This window comes from Triticum urartu, chromosome 7 (assembly GCF_003073215.2).
Source record: "Triticum urartu cultivar G1812 chromosome 7, Tu2.1, whole genome shotgun sequence".
Classification (NCBI taxonomy): domain Eukaryota; kingdom Viridiplantae; phylum Streptophyta; class Magnoliopsida; order Poales; family Poaceae; genus Triticum; species Triticum urartu.
Genome location: NC_053028.1, coordinates 700,321,256 through 700,334,940, shown reverse-complemented (window position 1 = coordinate 700,334,940; position 13,685 = coordinate 700,321,256). Strand labels below are relative to the sequence as shown.

The 13,685-nt window shown below is 35.9% G+C and overlaps 1 protein-coding gene and 2 non-coding genes across 3 annotated transcripts; 2 read left to right on the top strand and 1 right to left on the bottom strand.

The window, feature by feature from the left end:
- Positions 1 to 6,169: 6,169 nt before the first annotated feature.
- Positions 6,170 to 8,881, bottom strand: LOC125523886 (30S ribosomal protein S18, chloroplastic-like). The gene has a single exon (XM_048688945.1). It carries the CDS (start codon positions 8,273 to 8,275, stop codon positions 7,763 to 7,765), a length of 513 nt encoding a protein of 170 aa, XP_048544902.1. The 5' UTR covers positions 8,276 to 8,881; the 3' UTR covers positions 6,170 to 7,762.
- Positions 8,882 to 9,663: 782 nt separating this feature from the next.
- On the top strand, positions 9,664 to 9,737 carry TRNAP-UGG. Its single transcript has one exon. It is a non-coding gene; the product is annotated as a tRNA-Pro (tRNA).
- Positions 9,738 to 9,876: 139 nt separating this feature from the next.
- On the top strand, positions 9,877 to 9,950 carry TRNAW-CCA. Its single transcript has one exon. It is a non-coding gene; the product is annotated as a tRNA-Trp (tRNA).
- Positions 9,951 to 13,685: the final 3,735 nt, after the last annotated feature.

Here is a 13,685-nt window from a genome sequence, read left to right as displayed (position 1 = left end):
ATGTTGCTCCAATACCTAACCAAAGAGCTACTACAGTACCGATTAAAAAAACGGTCGTAGCTACTAGGCGGCGAAATGGATTTTGGAATTTATTGACATTCTCTAGAAAAGGTACTGTCAATAAGCCTGTTGGCACAGAAACCATTAAAAGAACGCCCAATAACTTATTGGGTACCGTACGGAGTATTTGAAACACGGGAAAGAAGTACCACTCGGGTAATATTTCCAGAGGAGTTGCAAACGGATCTGCCGGTTCACCAATCATTGATGGCTCGAGAACCGCTAAACCTACATTACATGCAATAGTACCTAGAATTACTACTGGAAAATATATAAAAGATCGTTGGGCCATGCGGGTTCCCCATAATAATTATGTCCCATCCCTTTAGCTAATTTAGCTCTTAATACAGGATCATTTAAGTTTGGTTTCTTTGTTATTGGGATAGGTGAACTCTTTAGGATCCATCCCCCAAAGGAACCGGACATTAGAATTTATCATCATCCGGCTCGAGCAAGAGTGAAAGAAATAAGACCGCGGAAGATCCTTAATAGAATTAAGGTTTATAATGACTCAATGACTCTAGGCAAGAAAAGCTTTATCAGATTCTCTTTTCCGAAGTTGCACCTACAACTACTCATTGAAAATAATCCTATTCTTATGGGTAAATGCTCAATATCCAAGTGGGCTTACAAATTTGATCATGATCAATTGCTTTGTGGATTGTCTCATGTCTCTTGATTAGTTGGTATTTATCCCCTCAATATCGCAAGTTTCTTACCTCCAAACAAAATATTTACTTGTTACTAATAAAAAATCAAAAAGTTTAGCCTACATTCTTCCTTAGATCCCTTCTTTTACTCCAATAGTATTGCGGATCACAATCGATGCAAAGAAAATGAATGCATTTCCATACTATAATAAAAAGGTAAGTGTAATAAATAGAGAACTGGATCATGTCACATGACTTATTCCATTTCTACTCCATGGAATCTTACGGAGCCTGTTCATGGATGACATGGTTGCCGTATGATCATAGAAGATATTCTCCTCAAGTGAACCAGCCTATCCTTCCTAGGTAGGGGACTTACATGTTAATTGGATGCGGAGACACCTTTGGTTGTGAATTCTAATGTGGCAGATCCAATTCTTTATCTGCATGGCCAAATCAATAATTCAAGTCACACACTCCCATAATCCGCCTTTTTTCTTTCGTAAAATTAACTTCAACTATTTGTATTGTATAAAAATACTTTGGAGTTGAAGAGAAGTATCCAAATGACATGTGTTATTTTACAATAACCCATGCTTGTAGCAATGAAATACCAAAACCTACCCGATATGATATATGATAATTATAATTCTCTATGATATGCCTTCCCTATAAAGGACCCGAAATACCTTGCTTACGTATCATTGGAAAGTGCATTAACATAAATACGGCAGTAAGCAGAGGCAGTTCAAAGGTATGTAAACTATAAAAACGAGTCAAAGTGGATTGGCCCACACTAGCACTTCCGCGTAATAACTCCACTAAAGGCGATCCTATTACCGGAATGGCGTCAGGTACACCTGTCACAATTTTGACTGCCCAATAGCCAATTTGATCCCAAGGCAAAGAATAACCAGTTACACCAAATGATGCAGTCAAAACAGCCAAAACCACACCTGTGACCCAAGTTAATTCGCGGGGTTTTTTAAGTCCCCCTGTGAGATACACACGAAATACATGCAGGATCATCATTAAAACCATCATACTTGCTGACCATCGATGAACTGATCGGATTAACCAACCAAAGTTGGCCTCGGTCATTATGTATTGAACCGAGGAAAAAGCCTCTGTAACGGTTGGTCGGTAGTAAAAAGTCATAGCAAAACCGGTAGCGACTTGTACTAGAAAACAAGTAAGTGTAATTCCCCCTAAACAATAAAATATGTTGACATGGGGAGGAACATATTTACTAGTTATATCATCTGCAATTGCCTGAATCTCAAGACGTTCCTCAAACCAATCATATACTTTATTGAGATAGGTAACTAACCCGAGTCCCCCTCTAAGAGCCGTATATGAAAATTTCATCTCGTACGGCTCAAGCAGAAACACAAAAATTTTCAACGAATATTAGAAAAAAGGTTCAAAACTTCATCAGCCACTGAATTGGGTCGATTTGCCTTGAAGATATCAAATAAGAAAAATCCGGAATATCTTCTTTGTGATGATAATGCCAAAAAATCTCAAGTTGGCGCGTCTTTCTTTCTTCCTTTCCCTTTATGTTGGTCATTAGAGGCTTCTTGACTTTTCTCTTCCCTATAAAGGATTTGTTTTTTTATGCGTAATATAGAAATTATCTTGTTGAGATCCTATGAATCAGTTCAATTAAAACCTTAGATTCATACTAGAGCCACGATGATTTAGTCTCAAGCTAAACAAAAGGCAAGGGTTCTTCGAATAAGAACCGCTTGATAATCATTTATTGAATCAGTGTAATGACTCGACAAAATCGAGAGAAAAAAAGTTGTCTTTTGGGCAAACAAAATTGGAAGGAAGAAAATTTCTTTTTTATTTTTATTTAAGAACTACTTGAATTTTTCAGTCTGGTTGCGAGGTCTTAATAGTGAGTATGAATCATAGTTCCATTTTTTTATCCACTCTATCTATTTCGTGTTCTAGATACTATAATAAATAATATCTGGCAAATTAGAATCATCTTCATAGAGATAATAGGCCCTTTCTATGTATTATCAATAGGATCAATTCTAACAAGTCATACACTCATATTCCACAGATACCGAAACAAAAAAATCCGTGGTCGAACTACCATAATATCTAGAAATGTAGATCTTAAACTAGAAAGGCTTTTTTGGATGGAAAAACTCTGACTTCCTAGTTTTAGTTAGTAGAAACCTAATTGGTTAAAATTCCGTCCAGTAAAACGGAAGAATTATAAATTTCTAAAATGATAGATAGGAATATAGCGAATAAAGCCATTGCGATCCCCATAAAAGGAGTAGTCCCCCAACCCGGGGCGACTTTCCCATATTCCGAATTCAAGGGTTTCAGTAAACTACCTGCACCAGTTCGTTTTGGCCTAGGTTTAGAACTATCTTCAACGGTTTGTGTAGCCATAAATTCTATTTAATCATTGGTGTTGACTTTGTATACTATTCCGTTGTAGTTGTAAATACACGATCTTTTCGTAGATCCATTGTAATCTTGAAATTCTATAAAAATGGAAACAGCAACTTTAGTCGCCATCTCCATATCTGGTTTACTTGTAAGCTTTACTGGGTATGCCTTATATACCGCGTTTGGGCAACCCTCTCAACAATTAAGAGATCCATTCGAAGAACACGGAGACTAATTTAAGTAAGAAGTCTCCCAGATAGGGGGACTTCTTACTTAAATGAAATTATTTTATTCTTTTAGTTGGAGTTGGTGGAACCTTAGGTGGTTCTCGGAAGAAGATAGCGAAAAAAATTATCCCTAAAGTCGAAACTAAAAGGAACGTATAAACCAATGCTTCCATAGATTCGATCCTGGTTTATTTACAATTATAACTTCCACACCTATTCATTTGTCATTTGGGATAATTTCCCATATAAAGAAAGAAAAAGAGTCAAAGAAAGGATGGGAGATGTTTCCCATGTCAAAATCAAAAAAGAGAGGTGGAAAGATACTATAACAATGTGTATTCAAACTGCCTGTTTCTTGTAGTTGGATTCTCCCACTTTTTGGAATGTTCCAAATTCCACTTGAGCATCCAAATCTGGATCAATACCAGCAAAAACATCTCGGAACAATGTTCTAGCGCCATGCCAAATGTGTCCAGAAAAGAAGAGCAAAGCCAAAGGTAGCATGACCAAAAGTGAACCAACCCCTTGGACTGCTGCGAAAAACACCATCAGATTTCAAAGTAGCCCGGTCTAATTCAAAAATTTCCCCTAATTGAGAACGCCTCGCATATTTTTTTACAGTAGCAGGATCAGAATAACTTACTCCATTAAGTTCGCCACCATAGAACTCCACCGTTACACCTACTTGTTCAACACTATATTTGGATTCTGCTCTTCTAAAAGACGTCTGCTCTAACAATTCCCTCCTCATCTACCAAAACAACCGGAAATGTTTCAAAAAAAGTAGGCATACGGCGTACAAAAAGCTCACGTCCTTCTTTATCTCTAAAGACGGGATGTCCTAACCATCCAACAGCTATTCCATCCCCATTGTCCATTGAGCCTGCTCTGAATAATCCCCCTTTTGCCGGATTATTACCAATATAATCATAAAAGGCTAATTTTTCGGGAATTTTAGACCAAGCTTCTGATAAACTAAGATTTTCGGCTAAACCATTGCTAACTCTTCGATATATTCTTGCTGAAAGTATCCCTGATCCCACTGATAACGAGTAGGCCCAAATAATTCGATTGGGGTCGTTGCTGACCCATACCACATAGTTCCAGCAACTACGAAAGCTGCAAAAAAACAGCAGCGATACTACTGGAAAGTATAGTTTCAATATTGCCCATACGTAATCCTTTATATAGACGTTGAGGCGGACGGACACTAAGATGGAATAAGCCCGCTAATATACCCAATGTACCCGCAGCAATATGATGAGAAGCTATTCCCCCCGGAACAAAAGGATCAAAACCTTCTGCACCCCACGCTGGATTTACAGCTTGTACTTTTCCAGTTAGTCCATAAGGATCGGATACCCATATCCCAGGACCATACAAACCCGTTACATGAAATGCCCCAAAGCCAAAGCAAGCCACCCCTGCAAGAAATAAATGAATTCCAAAGATCTTGGGCAAATCCAAAGAGGGTTTTCCCGTCCGCTCATCAGAGAATATTTCTAGGTCCCAATATACCCAATGCCAGATCGCTGCCAAGAAAACACAAGCAGGAAAAACCACAATTATGCGTACCTGCCCACACTTCATAACTCAAATACCGGATTTGTTACAGTTCCTCCTGAAATACTCCAACCACCCCACGATCCGTTATTCCTTAACGAGTCATTGAAGGAATTACGAACATTACCTGTCTCCACATTGGATCCAGAACAGGATCAGAGGATCAAAAACTGCTAATTCCGTATAAAGCCATTGAAGCCAAAGCCAACAGGAAACTAGAGCTGTGTGCATTATATGCACCGCAAGAAATCACCCGGATCATTCAATACGACAGTATAACACGATACCAAGGCAAACCCATGATGAAATACCCCTTTAGCAAAGAAAAATAGACACGATGTCGCTATTTTATCGCAATTGAAAAAGACTATCCATATCCTATGTACCTACCCTTCTAGGGATCTGTGTCAGGAAAGCGCGAATATTATTCATTCCCATTAAAAATAAGAGCCATTCTGTTCATAGAAGAAGAGAAGCAGATCTATTCTATACTCGATAAGTGCCAATATGCAATGGTAACTTGGCCAATTTGGAAAAAACGAAGAATAGATCGCTACCCTCTTGTAGCATTCAAATCACCCATTCCCTTTTTCTTTATTCAATCTGTCTTACATTCCTTATATGTATAACCTTTCAATCTACGTATTAAGAATCTATAATATTTTCATATAGAATAAGAATAAAATTAAGACAATAAACTGCGGATTCTTTCTTCTGTTCCATTCTTACGTTTCCATATTAAAGTGTGGTTTTCTTACTTAAATTTAATAATATTAATCTAATATGGCCATTTGGTGTTCAAAGTACCTCGAGAAAGGACACTTTTTTTAGGTCAAGAGATTCGTTGCGAGATCACGAATCATATTACAGGTCTCATGGTATATCTGAGTATAGAAGATGGAATTAGTGATATTTTTTTGTTTATAAACTCCCCAGGCGGGTGGCTAATCTCAGGAATGGCTATTTTTGATACGATGCAAACGGTGACACCAGATATATATACAATATGCCTCGGAATAGCCGCCTCCATGGCGTCCTTCATTCTGCTGGGAGGAGAACCCACCAAGCGTATAGCATTCCCTCACGCGAGGATTATGCTTCACCAACCTGCTAGTGCTTATTATCGGGTAAGGACACCAGAATTTTTACTAGAAGTAGAAGAGTTACACAAAGTTCACGAAATGATCACAAGGGTTTATGCAGTAAGAACAGGCAAGCCTTTTTGGGTTGTATCCGAAGACATGGAAAGGGATGTTTTTATGTCAGCAGACGAAGCCAAAGCTTATGGACTTGTCGATATTGTAGGGGATGAAATGATTGACAAGCACTGCGATACTGATCCAGTGTGGTTTCTAGAAATGTTTAAGGATTGGTAGTGTCCGGATTTCTTGTAAAGTTATTTCACAGCTAAATTATTGTTTTCCTCGATTTAATAGAGAATAGAAAGACTTCATGATGAGAAATCATCAGGTTAAGATGGATCTAAACCAATCCATTTTTTTCTATATACATACAACATGCCGATGGTTAAACAACTTATTAGAAACGCAAGACAGCCAATACGAAATGCTCGAAAAACGGCCGCGCTTAAAGGATGCCCTCAGCGTCGAGGAACATGTGCTAGGGTGTATGTGCGACTCGTTCAGATCATGACTTCAAACAAATATAAAAAAAATTGAAGTATCCATGATTAGTACCAATGAATAGGATATAGCTTCTCTATCCTAGATTTCTATGGTATATGGAATTTATGGTTTCCTTTGGTGCAAATCCAATTATCTAAATTAGAAATAAGAAGCAATTCTCCCATTGGAAGCAAATGGTTATCCATTAAGCGGAGGAAATAGTAATAAAAAGAAAAAGGCTTATGCTCCTTTATCTTAAAAGAACGGACTAACAGGGTCAGCTACTTAGCCAACTTTCATAATTAAATACCGTCACTGTATGGATAACTCTTATTGTGAAAAGAGCTATTTACTCTATAATGGATATGTAGAGCCAAAGAATGTGGACTATACAAGTTCGCAATACCTTTTGATGAAAGAAAGGGCTCCGGTGTATAGAGAGGGCCTCACCGTTTAAAAGGGAACCATAGAAACGATGGAACCCACTATTTTTTTTAGTATCATTAGAATGAATTTGTTATTTCGTATAGAAATAACTGAACGGAGTGGAATAAAAAATCGTGGTTGGGAAGGTTACTATAGCAAAAGCCATTGGAATTAATATTTTATATATCGGAATAATTAGTTTTGTTATTAATGAGAAAAAGGGTGGCTAAAAGAAGAGAAATCATTAGTTATTCATTAAGGTTAATTTGATTCAATGACCAGAGTTCCGCGAGGATATATAGCCCGGAGACGACGAACAAAAATGCGTTCATTTGCCTCAAACTTTAGAGGGGCTCATTTAAGACTTAATCGAATGATTACCCAACAGGTAAAAAGAGCTTTTGTTTCCTCTCATCGAGATAGAGGTAGGCAAAAGAGGGATTTTCGTCGTTTGTGGATCACTCGGATAAATGCAGCAACGCTGGTATATAAAGTATTCGATAGTTATAGTAAATTAATACACAACCTGTACAAGAAGAAATTGATTCTTAATCGTAAAATGCTTGCACAAGTAGCTGTATCAAATCCAAATAATCTTTACACGATTTCCAATAAAATAAAGATCATCAATTAAAGGTATAAATAAAGTAATATACTAGAATAATAAAAGATGAATTCCCGGAGAGGGAACTCCGGGAAGATACAATAAATTAAGATTAAGTGGTAGGAATCAACGAGCTGGATTACTTTCTTTATAATATATATAGGTCTGGCCCTTTCGAATTCGAATAAAGCATCAACAATCGGAACTTAAGTTCCGGTTGTTGTTTCTTAAATTTTGGTTGTTGTTTCTTAAGTTTCGATTGGAATTGTACTTTTGCGTTAATTGAGGAATATGTCTATTTTTTCTGGGTCTAGAACCTGTAATTATTGAAATTGACTGGGCTTGAAATTGCTTTTCGTTCTCATAGTTACAAAACAGTAAGAAAGATAAAATACGAGCCTGTTTTATAGCAAGAGTAATTAATCGTTGTTGTTTCAAGGTTAATCTATTTATTCGTCTCGATAATATTTTTCCTTGTACACTAATAAATCTATTAATTAAACTCATGTTTCTATAATCAATTCGATCTCCCGGGCCAATCCGGGGACGCCTACGAAAAGGTTGTTTAGATTTACGAAAAGGTTTCTTGAATTTACGAAAAGTTTGCTTGGATTTACGAAAGGGTTGCTTGGATTTATTAAAAGTTTGCTTGGATTTACTAAAGGGTTGCTTAGATTTAAGAAAAGGTTGTTTAGATGTATACATGATTTATTCCTTATTTAAAATTTGAAAATTTGAAAATTCACTTCTTTATTTTATTAATTTAGGATCCAGAAGAAGTAGTTTCTCTTTGATCCATATCTTATTTGATTCATATTATAGTATATGAATACCCTCTATACATATGAAATAATATCTACCGGAAATCAGATGAGTTGATTTGTATTTTGTATTCTATACTATGTTTTCTTTATATATTAAATATGAAGTTCTTACTCTTTCTGTTGTTTGGAAAGATCAAACACACGATGTTCCTATTTCTTTATTTCGTGATGAGTCGTATGCTTGCGACAATAACGACAAATTTTTTTGAATTCTAATTGTCCGGGTGTATTGTGGCGATTCTTTTGAGTACTATATCTAGAAATCCCCGTCGATTCCTCATTGGCACCTTTTCGAACACAACTGATGCATTCCAAAATAACTCTGATTCTAACATCTTTTCCCTTGGCCATGAACCTCCTTTTCTTTTTGGATTGACTTAACTTAATTCTTCTACTTATTCTTTTATTCTTCTATTTTGAATCCGAAGAAGAAGAATAAAATTCATTAGAATAATTTTTTTATTCTTTAATTAAGTAATAAAAAATAGAGAAATAATTAAAGAATACAATCCTTGTCGAATTAGCAAAGATTTTGGTTCGAAATCCTTTCGTTTAATTAGCCAGCCCCGCCTTTTCTATGCTCTGATTTCTGAGGCCTTATTTAGCTTGGGTACCCCTTTAAATTGAATTTCTATTTTCAAAAATGGGGTTTACCAAATTTTTAATGACTCTGAGGTTCAACCCAATCCATCTTTTCTTTCTTTTTCCTTCCGATACTAAAAAAAGATTGAAAAGTATCACATTTTGTCATATCACGAAGAAATCTATCCCTCCCATAGCAATAACTAGAATTAAAAAAAAGGGAATGACAAAGCATCTGGGAATAAACGATTAATTTCTATCAATAAACCTGCTAAAGCACCAAACCATAGAGTACTTAGCACGGGTGCTACAGAGAGATATGTTTTTATATCCCGCATTGAAAATCCTCCTTCCTTGTTTGAATACATATATGATCATAAACTCTTGCCCAAGATTGTTATGCTATATATAAAATGAACCATATCGACGAAATTTTCCTATCCCTAAAAAAGAAAAAGATGACCCCTTCTTCCTATATATTACCAAGGAAAAGTAATCCTTCTTTTATAGGCGAAATTATATTGGATTTTATATGTATATAATTCCTTAATTATATGAGACCAAAAAGAAGAAATGACACGAGGGTTCTATATATAGATAGAGAAAGAAAGAAGAAGAAAATTATGATGTGGAAAAGGAAGACAGGAATTGTGTACAATGGCATTGTACAACAATTTAATTTGGAAAAGGGATGTAGCGCAGCTTGGTAGCGCGTTTGTTTTGGGTACAAAATGTCACAGGTTCAAATCCTGTCATCCCTACCTATTACTTCTTTCTTCTTTATAGGCAGTAGCGACGAGATCAATTAAAGTAAAGTGGGTATAACTTGAATTTGTGGAGACTATACGTACGTGAGATACATTAGGAATAGAAAAAGATTTTCTTTTTGAATGAATGAAAGCGCTCTTAGTTCAGTTCGGTAGAACGCGGGTCTCCAAAACCCGATGTCGTAGGTTCAAATCCTACAGAGCGTGATTCCATCTATTTTATGTCGAAGCAGAGTAAAATAACTTAACAAAATTGAATTGTAACTCCAATTTCAATTTGACCTCCTCTCTGGTCTGGAGGAGGTCAATCAAAAAAAAAAAATGACTCAATCAAAGATCCAACTGATCCCCACGCCTGTATTGCAAATACGCAGTCACGAATAATCCCGCTAAAGTAATAGGAATTAGGCCTAAGACGATTCCAAATAGAAAAACTTCAATCATTTCGATTTGTTCGAGGGGATAAAAAAAGAGGTACGATCTATCCCTAAATAGTACTCTAAATTATCCACGAATCTCAATGACCAAGAAAAGAATTCCTAATTAGTCTGGAAAAGAGTCGTAGAATGCCAGGAATCCCAAAGAAAGATTTTTCTTTTCTGAATTATAATTATTCAGTCAATTCAAATAAGGCGTATCTTGTTCAAGCCAATAAATAGAGCTGGGGTTATAGTTAAAGCAGCCAGTAGAAAACCAAAATAACTAGTTAAAGTAAGCATGAAAGAGTTAAATTCCATTTATTTTTTTTTACTACACTACATATGTTGGTAAAGCATTTACCTAAGTTATGGAAAATTCATAATTCATCAGTTATTTTAGATAATACTAAAAAACAAGATAGAGTAAGATACAAAAGTGTAAAAGAAAGTGGATTCATCAGATGATACATGAGTCCCTAGTTCCGAATCAAGAGAATTGTTGTGGAATTTGTCAATTGAGTAAAGTAATAATATTAAGAACTAGATCATCTAACCCCATTGAATGAAAAAAAGAAATTCAATTTTCAGGGAAATTTTTGAATAAGAGATAAATAAACAATTGAATTTGAAAAAAAAACTTCTTTCTATTTTGGATAATTTCTTTTTCAATAGGACCCTCTTTTTGGAGTGAACGATCGAATATTCCCCTATTCCTTCTTATTTTAACTGATTGTATTCCATATGGAATAAGAGGAGAACAAAAGCATTCCACGACCTGCCAAGGGGCTGTTAAAAAAAAAAAAAAAGAAAGCTCTTCCTTGAATTTACTTTATTTTTATTCCTTTTTCGAACTCCAACCAAAGTAGATTCGAAGACGAGTCACTTCAATTATCCTTTTAAGTTCTATTCTATCTTCTGTCTTTCCCTATTTCATCTCGTAAAGTTCCGCGCTCGCAGTTTGGTCAAGAAAGTTAGACCTAATCCAACAAACAATACAAGGATGAATTACGAATTATGAAAGGATAGATTTCACATATACTTGTCCTTGTATTGTGTCAGTATGAGAATATCCTTCCTAAATTATTTATCCAAACCTATTGATCATTAACTTAGATTTTCCCAAGATTTTGGCTGCTATTCCGAATTACTCTATTATTCCGAAGCCAATGAAAAGTAAGTAGAACCTACAAAAATGGGGTTTTCTATTGATGCCTTGAATAACATATAGCTTACCTATAGACAAAAAAAAAATAAAAAAGTAATTATGTTTCGGAACCAGGCAAAACCAGATTGCTGTGCCATAGGAAGGATAGCTATACTAATTCGGTATACTCAAAATACACCTTTGGTACAAAATTGACAATCTCACAAGGATGAAATATCAGTAATTTTCTATTTACTGGTCGATCCCATCTTTTACGGAATCAATTCCTTTTTTGAATGTACAAAAATTTTGGGAGTTCAGCATGTCTGGAAGCACGGGAGAACGTTCTTTTGCTGATATTATTACCAGTATTCGATACTGGGTTATTCATAGCATTACTATACCTTCCCTATTCATTGCGGGTTGGTTATTTGTCAGTACGGGTTTAGCTTATGACGTGTTTGGAAGTCCTGGCCAAACGAGTATTTCACGGAAAGCCGACAAGGAATTCCGTTAATAACTGACCATTTTGATTCTTTAGAACAACTCGATGAATTTAGTAGATCCTTTTAGGAGGACCTCAATGACCATAGATCGAACCTATCCTATTTTCACAATGCGATGGTTGGCTATTCACGGACTAGCTGTACCTACTGTTTTTTTCTTGGGATCAACATCAGCAATGTAGTTCATCCAATGATAAAACAAATTCCAACTATAGAACTATGGCACAATCAAACCCGAATGAACAAAATGTTGAATTGAATCGTACCAGTCTATACTGGGGTTTATTACTCATTTTTGTACTTGCTGTTTTATTTTCCAATTACTTCTTCAATTGAGAGAAAGAAAGAGACTAATAAGAATTCTCTTATCCCATTTGGAAGGATACCATCCTTATAACTACCCATGACTGTTTTTGTCTCTAGCATGACCAATTGATAAAATGTGGAGGAAAGTAGGGGAAATGGCCGATACTACTGGAAGAATTCCTCTTTGGCTGATAGGTACTGTAGCTGGTATTGCTGTGATTGGTTTAGTAGGTGTTTTCTTTTATGGTTCATATTCTGGATTGGGTTCATCTCTATAGTAATCGGAGGGACCAGATTGTAAACATGAAAAAGTAGGAGCTTAGCGGGTCCTTACCCCCCTTTATCTGATTAGAGCGGAAAGGACCCGCGGAATTTTTATTTTACTCTTATAAAGCGAATTGAATCTATTCGATTCACTCTTATGAAGCAACAAGAAAAAGAGATCACTCGAGGATCCAATATCTTATCCATGAAGGAAGTATCCTGAAAATCCTTGATTTAGTTTCGAGTAATAAACTAATAAAACCTTAATCAAAACTATTCAACTAGCCTAAAAATAAAACAAAAACCTTCAATGGAAGAGTTTACTTTTTTTTGCAAAATTTCTGTAAATTTGAAGTTGAACTTAATTAAACAAGCCAAGCAATTTGCTCACAATCACAAGAAATTTCCCCCCGCCATATTTTCTTCCCCTATGTTTGTCCACTACCTCGGCTAAACCTAAGCAAAAGAAAAAGAGGTCCAAGAGACAGACCCGAATAAAGAAGAAATAGTAATCTTTGATGAATTAGGAAGAAAAAGGATTCTTATTTTTATACAAGAAGAATCGGCACAAGAAAAAGGCTTTTTCTTGTGCCGAATAGACGATTAAGAAGACCTGCAATCCCTCCGAAAAGGAAGAAATTTTAATTTTATTGTTCTCGCCTTTACCTTGGATTCTCTTCTTTTGCATGGGATATAAATAAGGAATTCCAGACATCTCATAAAAAAAAGCAATCTAAACAAAAAAAGGATTTCCAAAATAGATCATAGATAATTCTAGCAATTGCCAATAAATCGAGGCTTTTTACCAACTTGATGGTAAGAAATCCCGGGACCTAGAAATTCATTTCGTACAATTGAACCTTTTCAAACTGTTTCTTTTTGAGAACCAAAAAAACTTGTGCCAAAATAACGGATGCGAAGAAGAACAAAAGGCCTTGGACACGTAATGGATCCTGAAGCAAGATTTCGGCGTCCGCCTGACCAAAACCTCCCACATTAGGATTGCTTGTTAATGGTTGATCAAGCTTGATGGATTCCCCCTCTGAAACAAGAAGTTCTGGTCCGGGAGGTATAATATCAATCACTTGGCGTCCATCTGATGCATCAACTATGGATATTTCATACCCCCCTTTTCTTTACGTAGTATTTTTCTTACTATACCTGTTGACGTAGCATTATAGACTGTATTGTTACTCTTTCTACCATCAGGATAGATCTGTCCTCTTCCTCGGTTTCCCCTACATATATGGGATATTTTAAGAAATGAGCATCTTTCTTTGTAGCAGGATCAGGGGAAAGAATG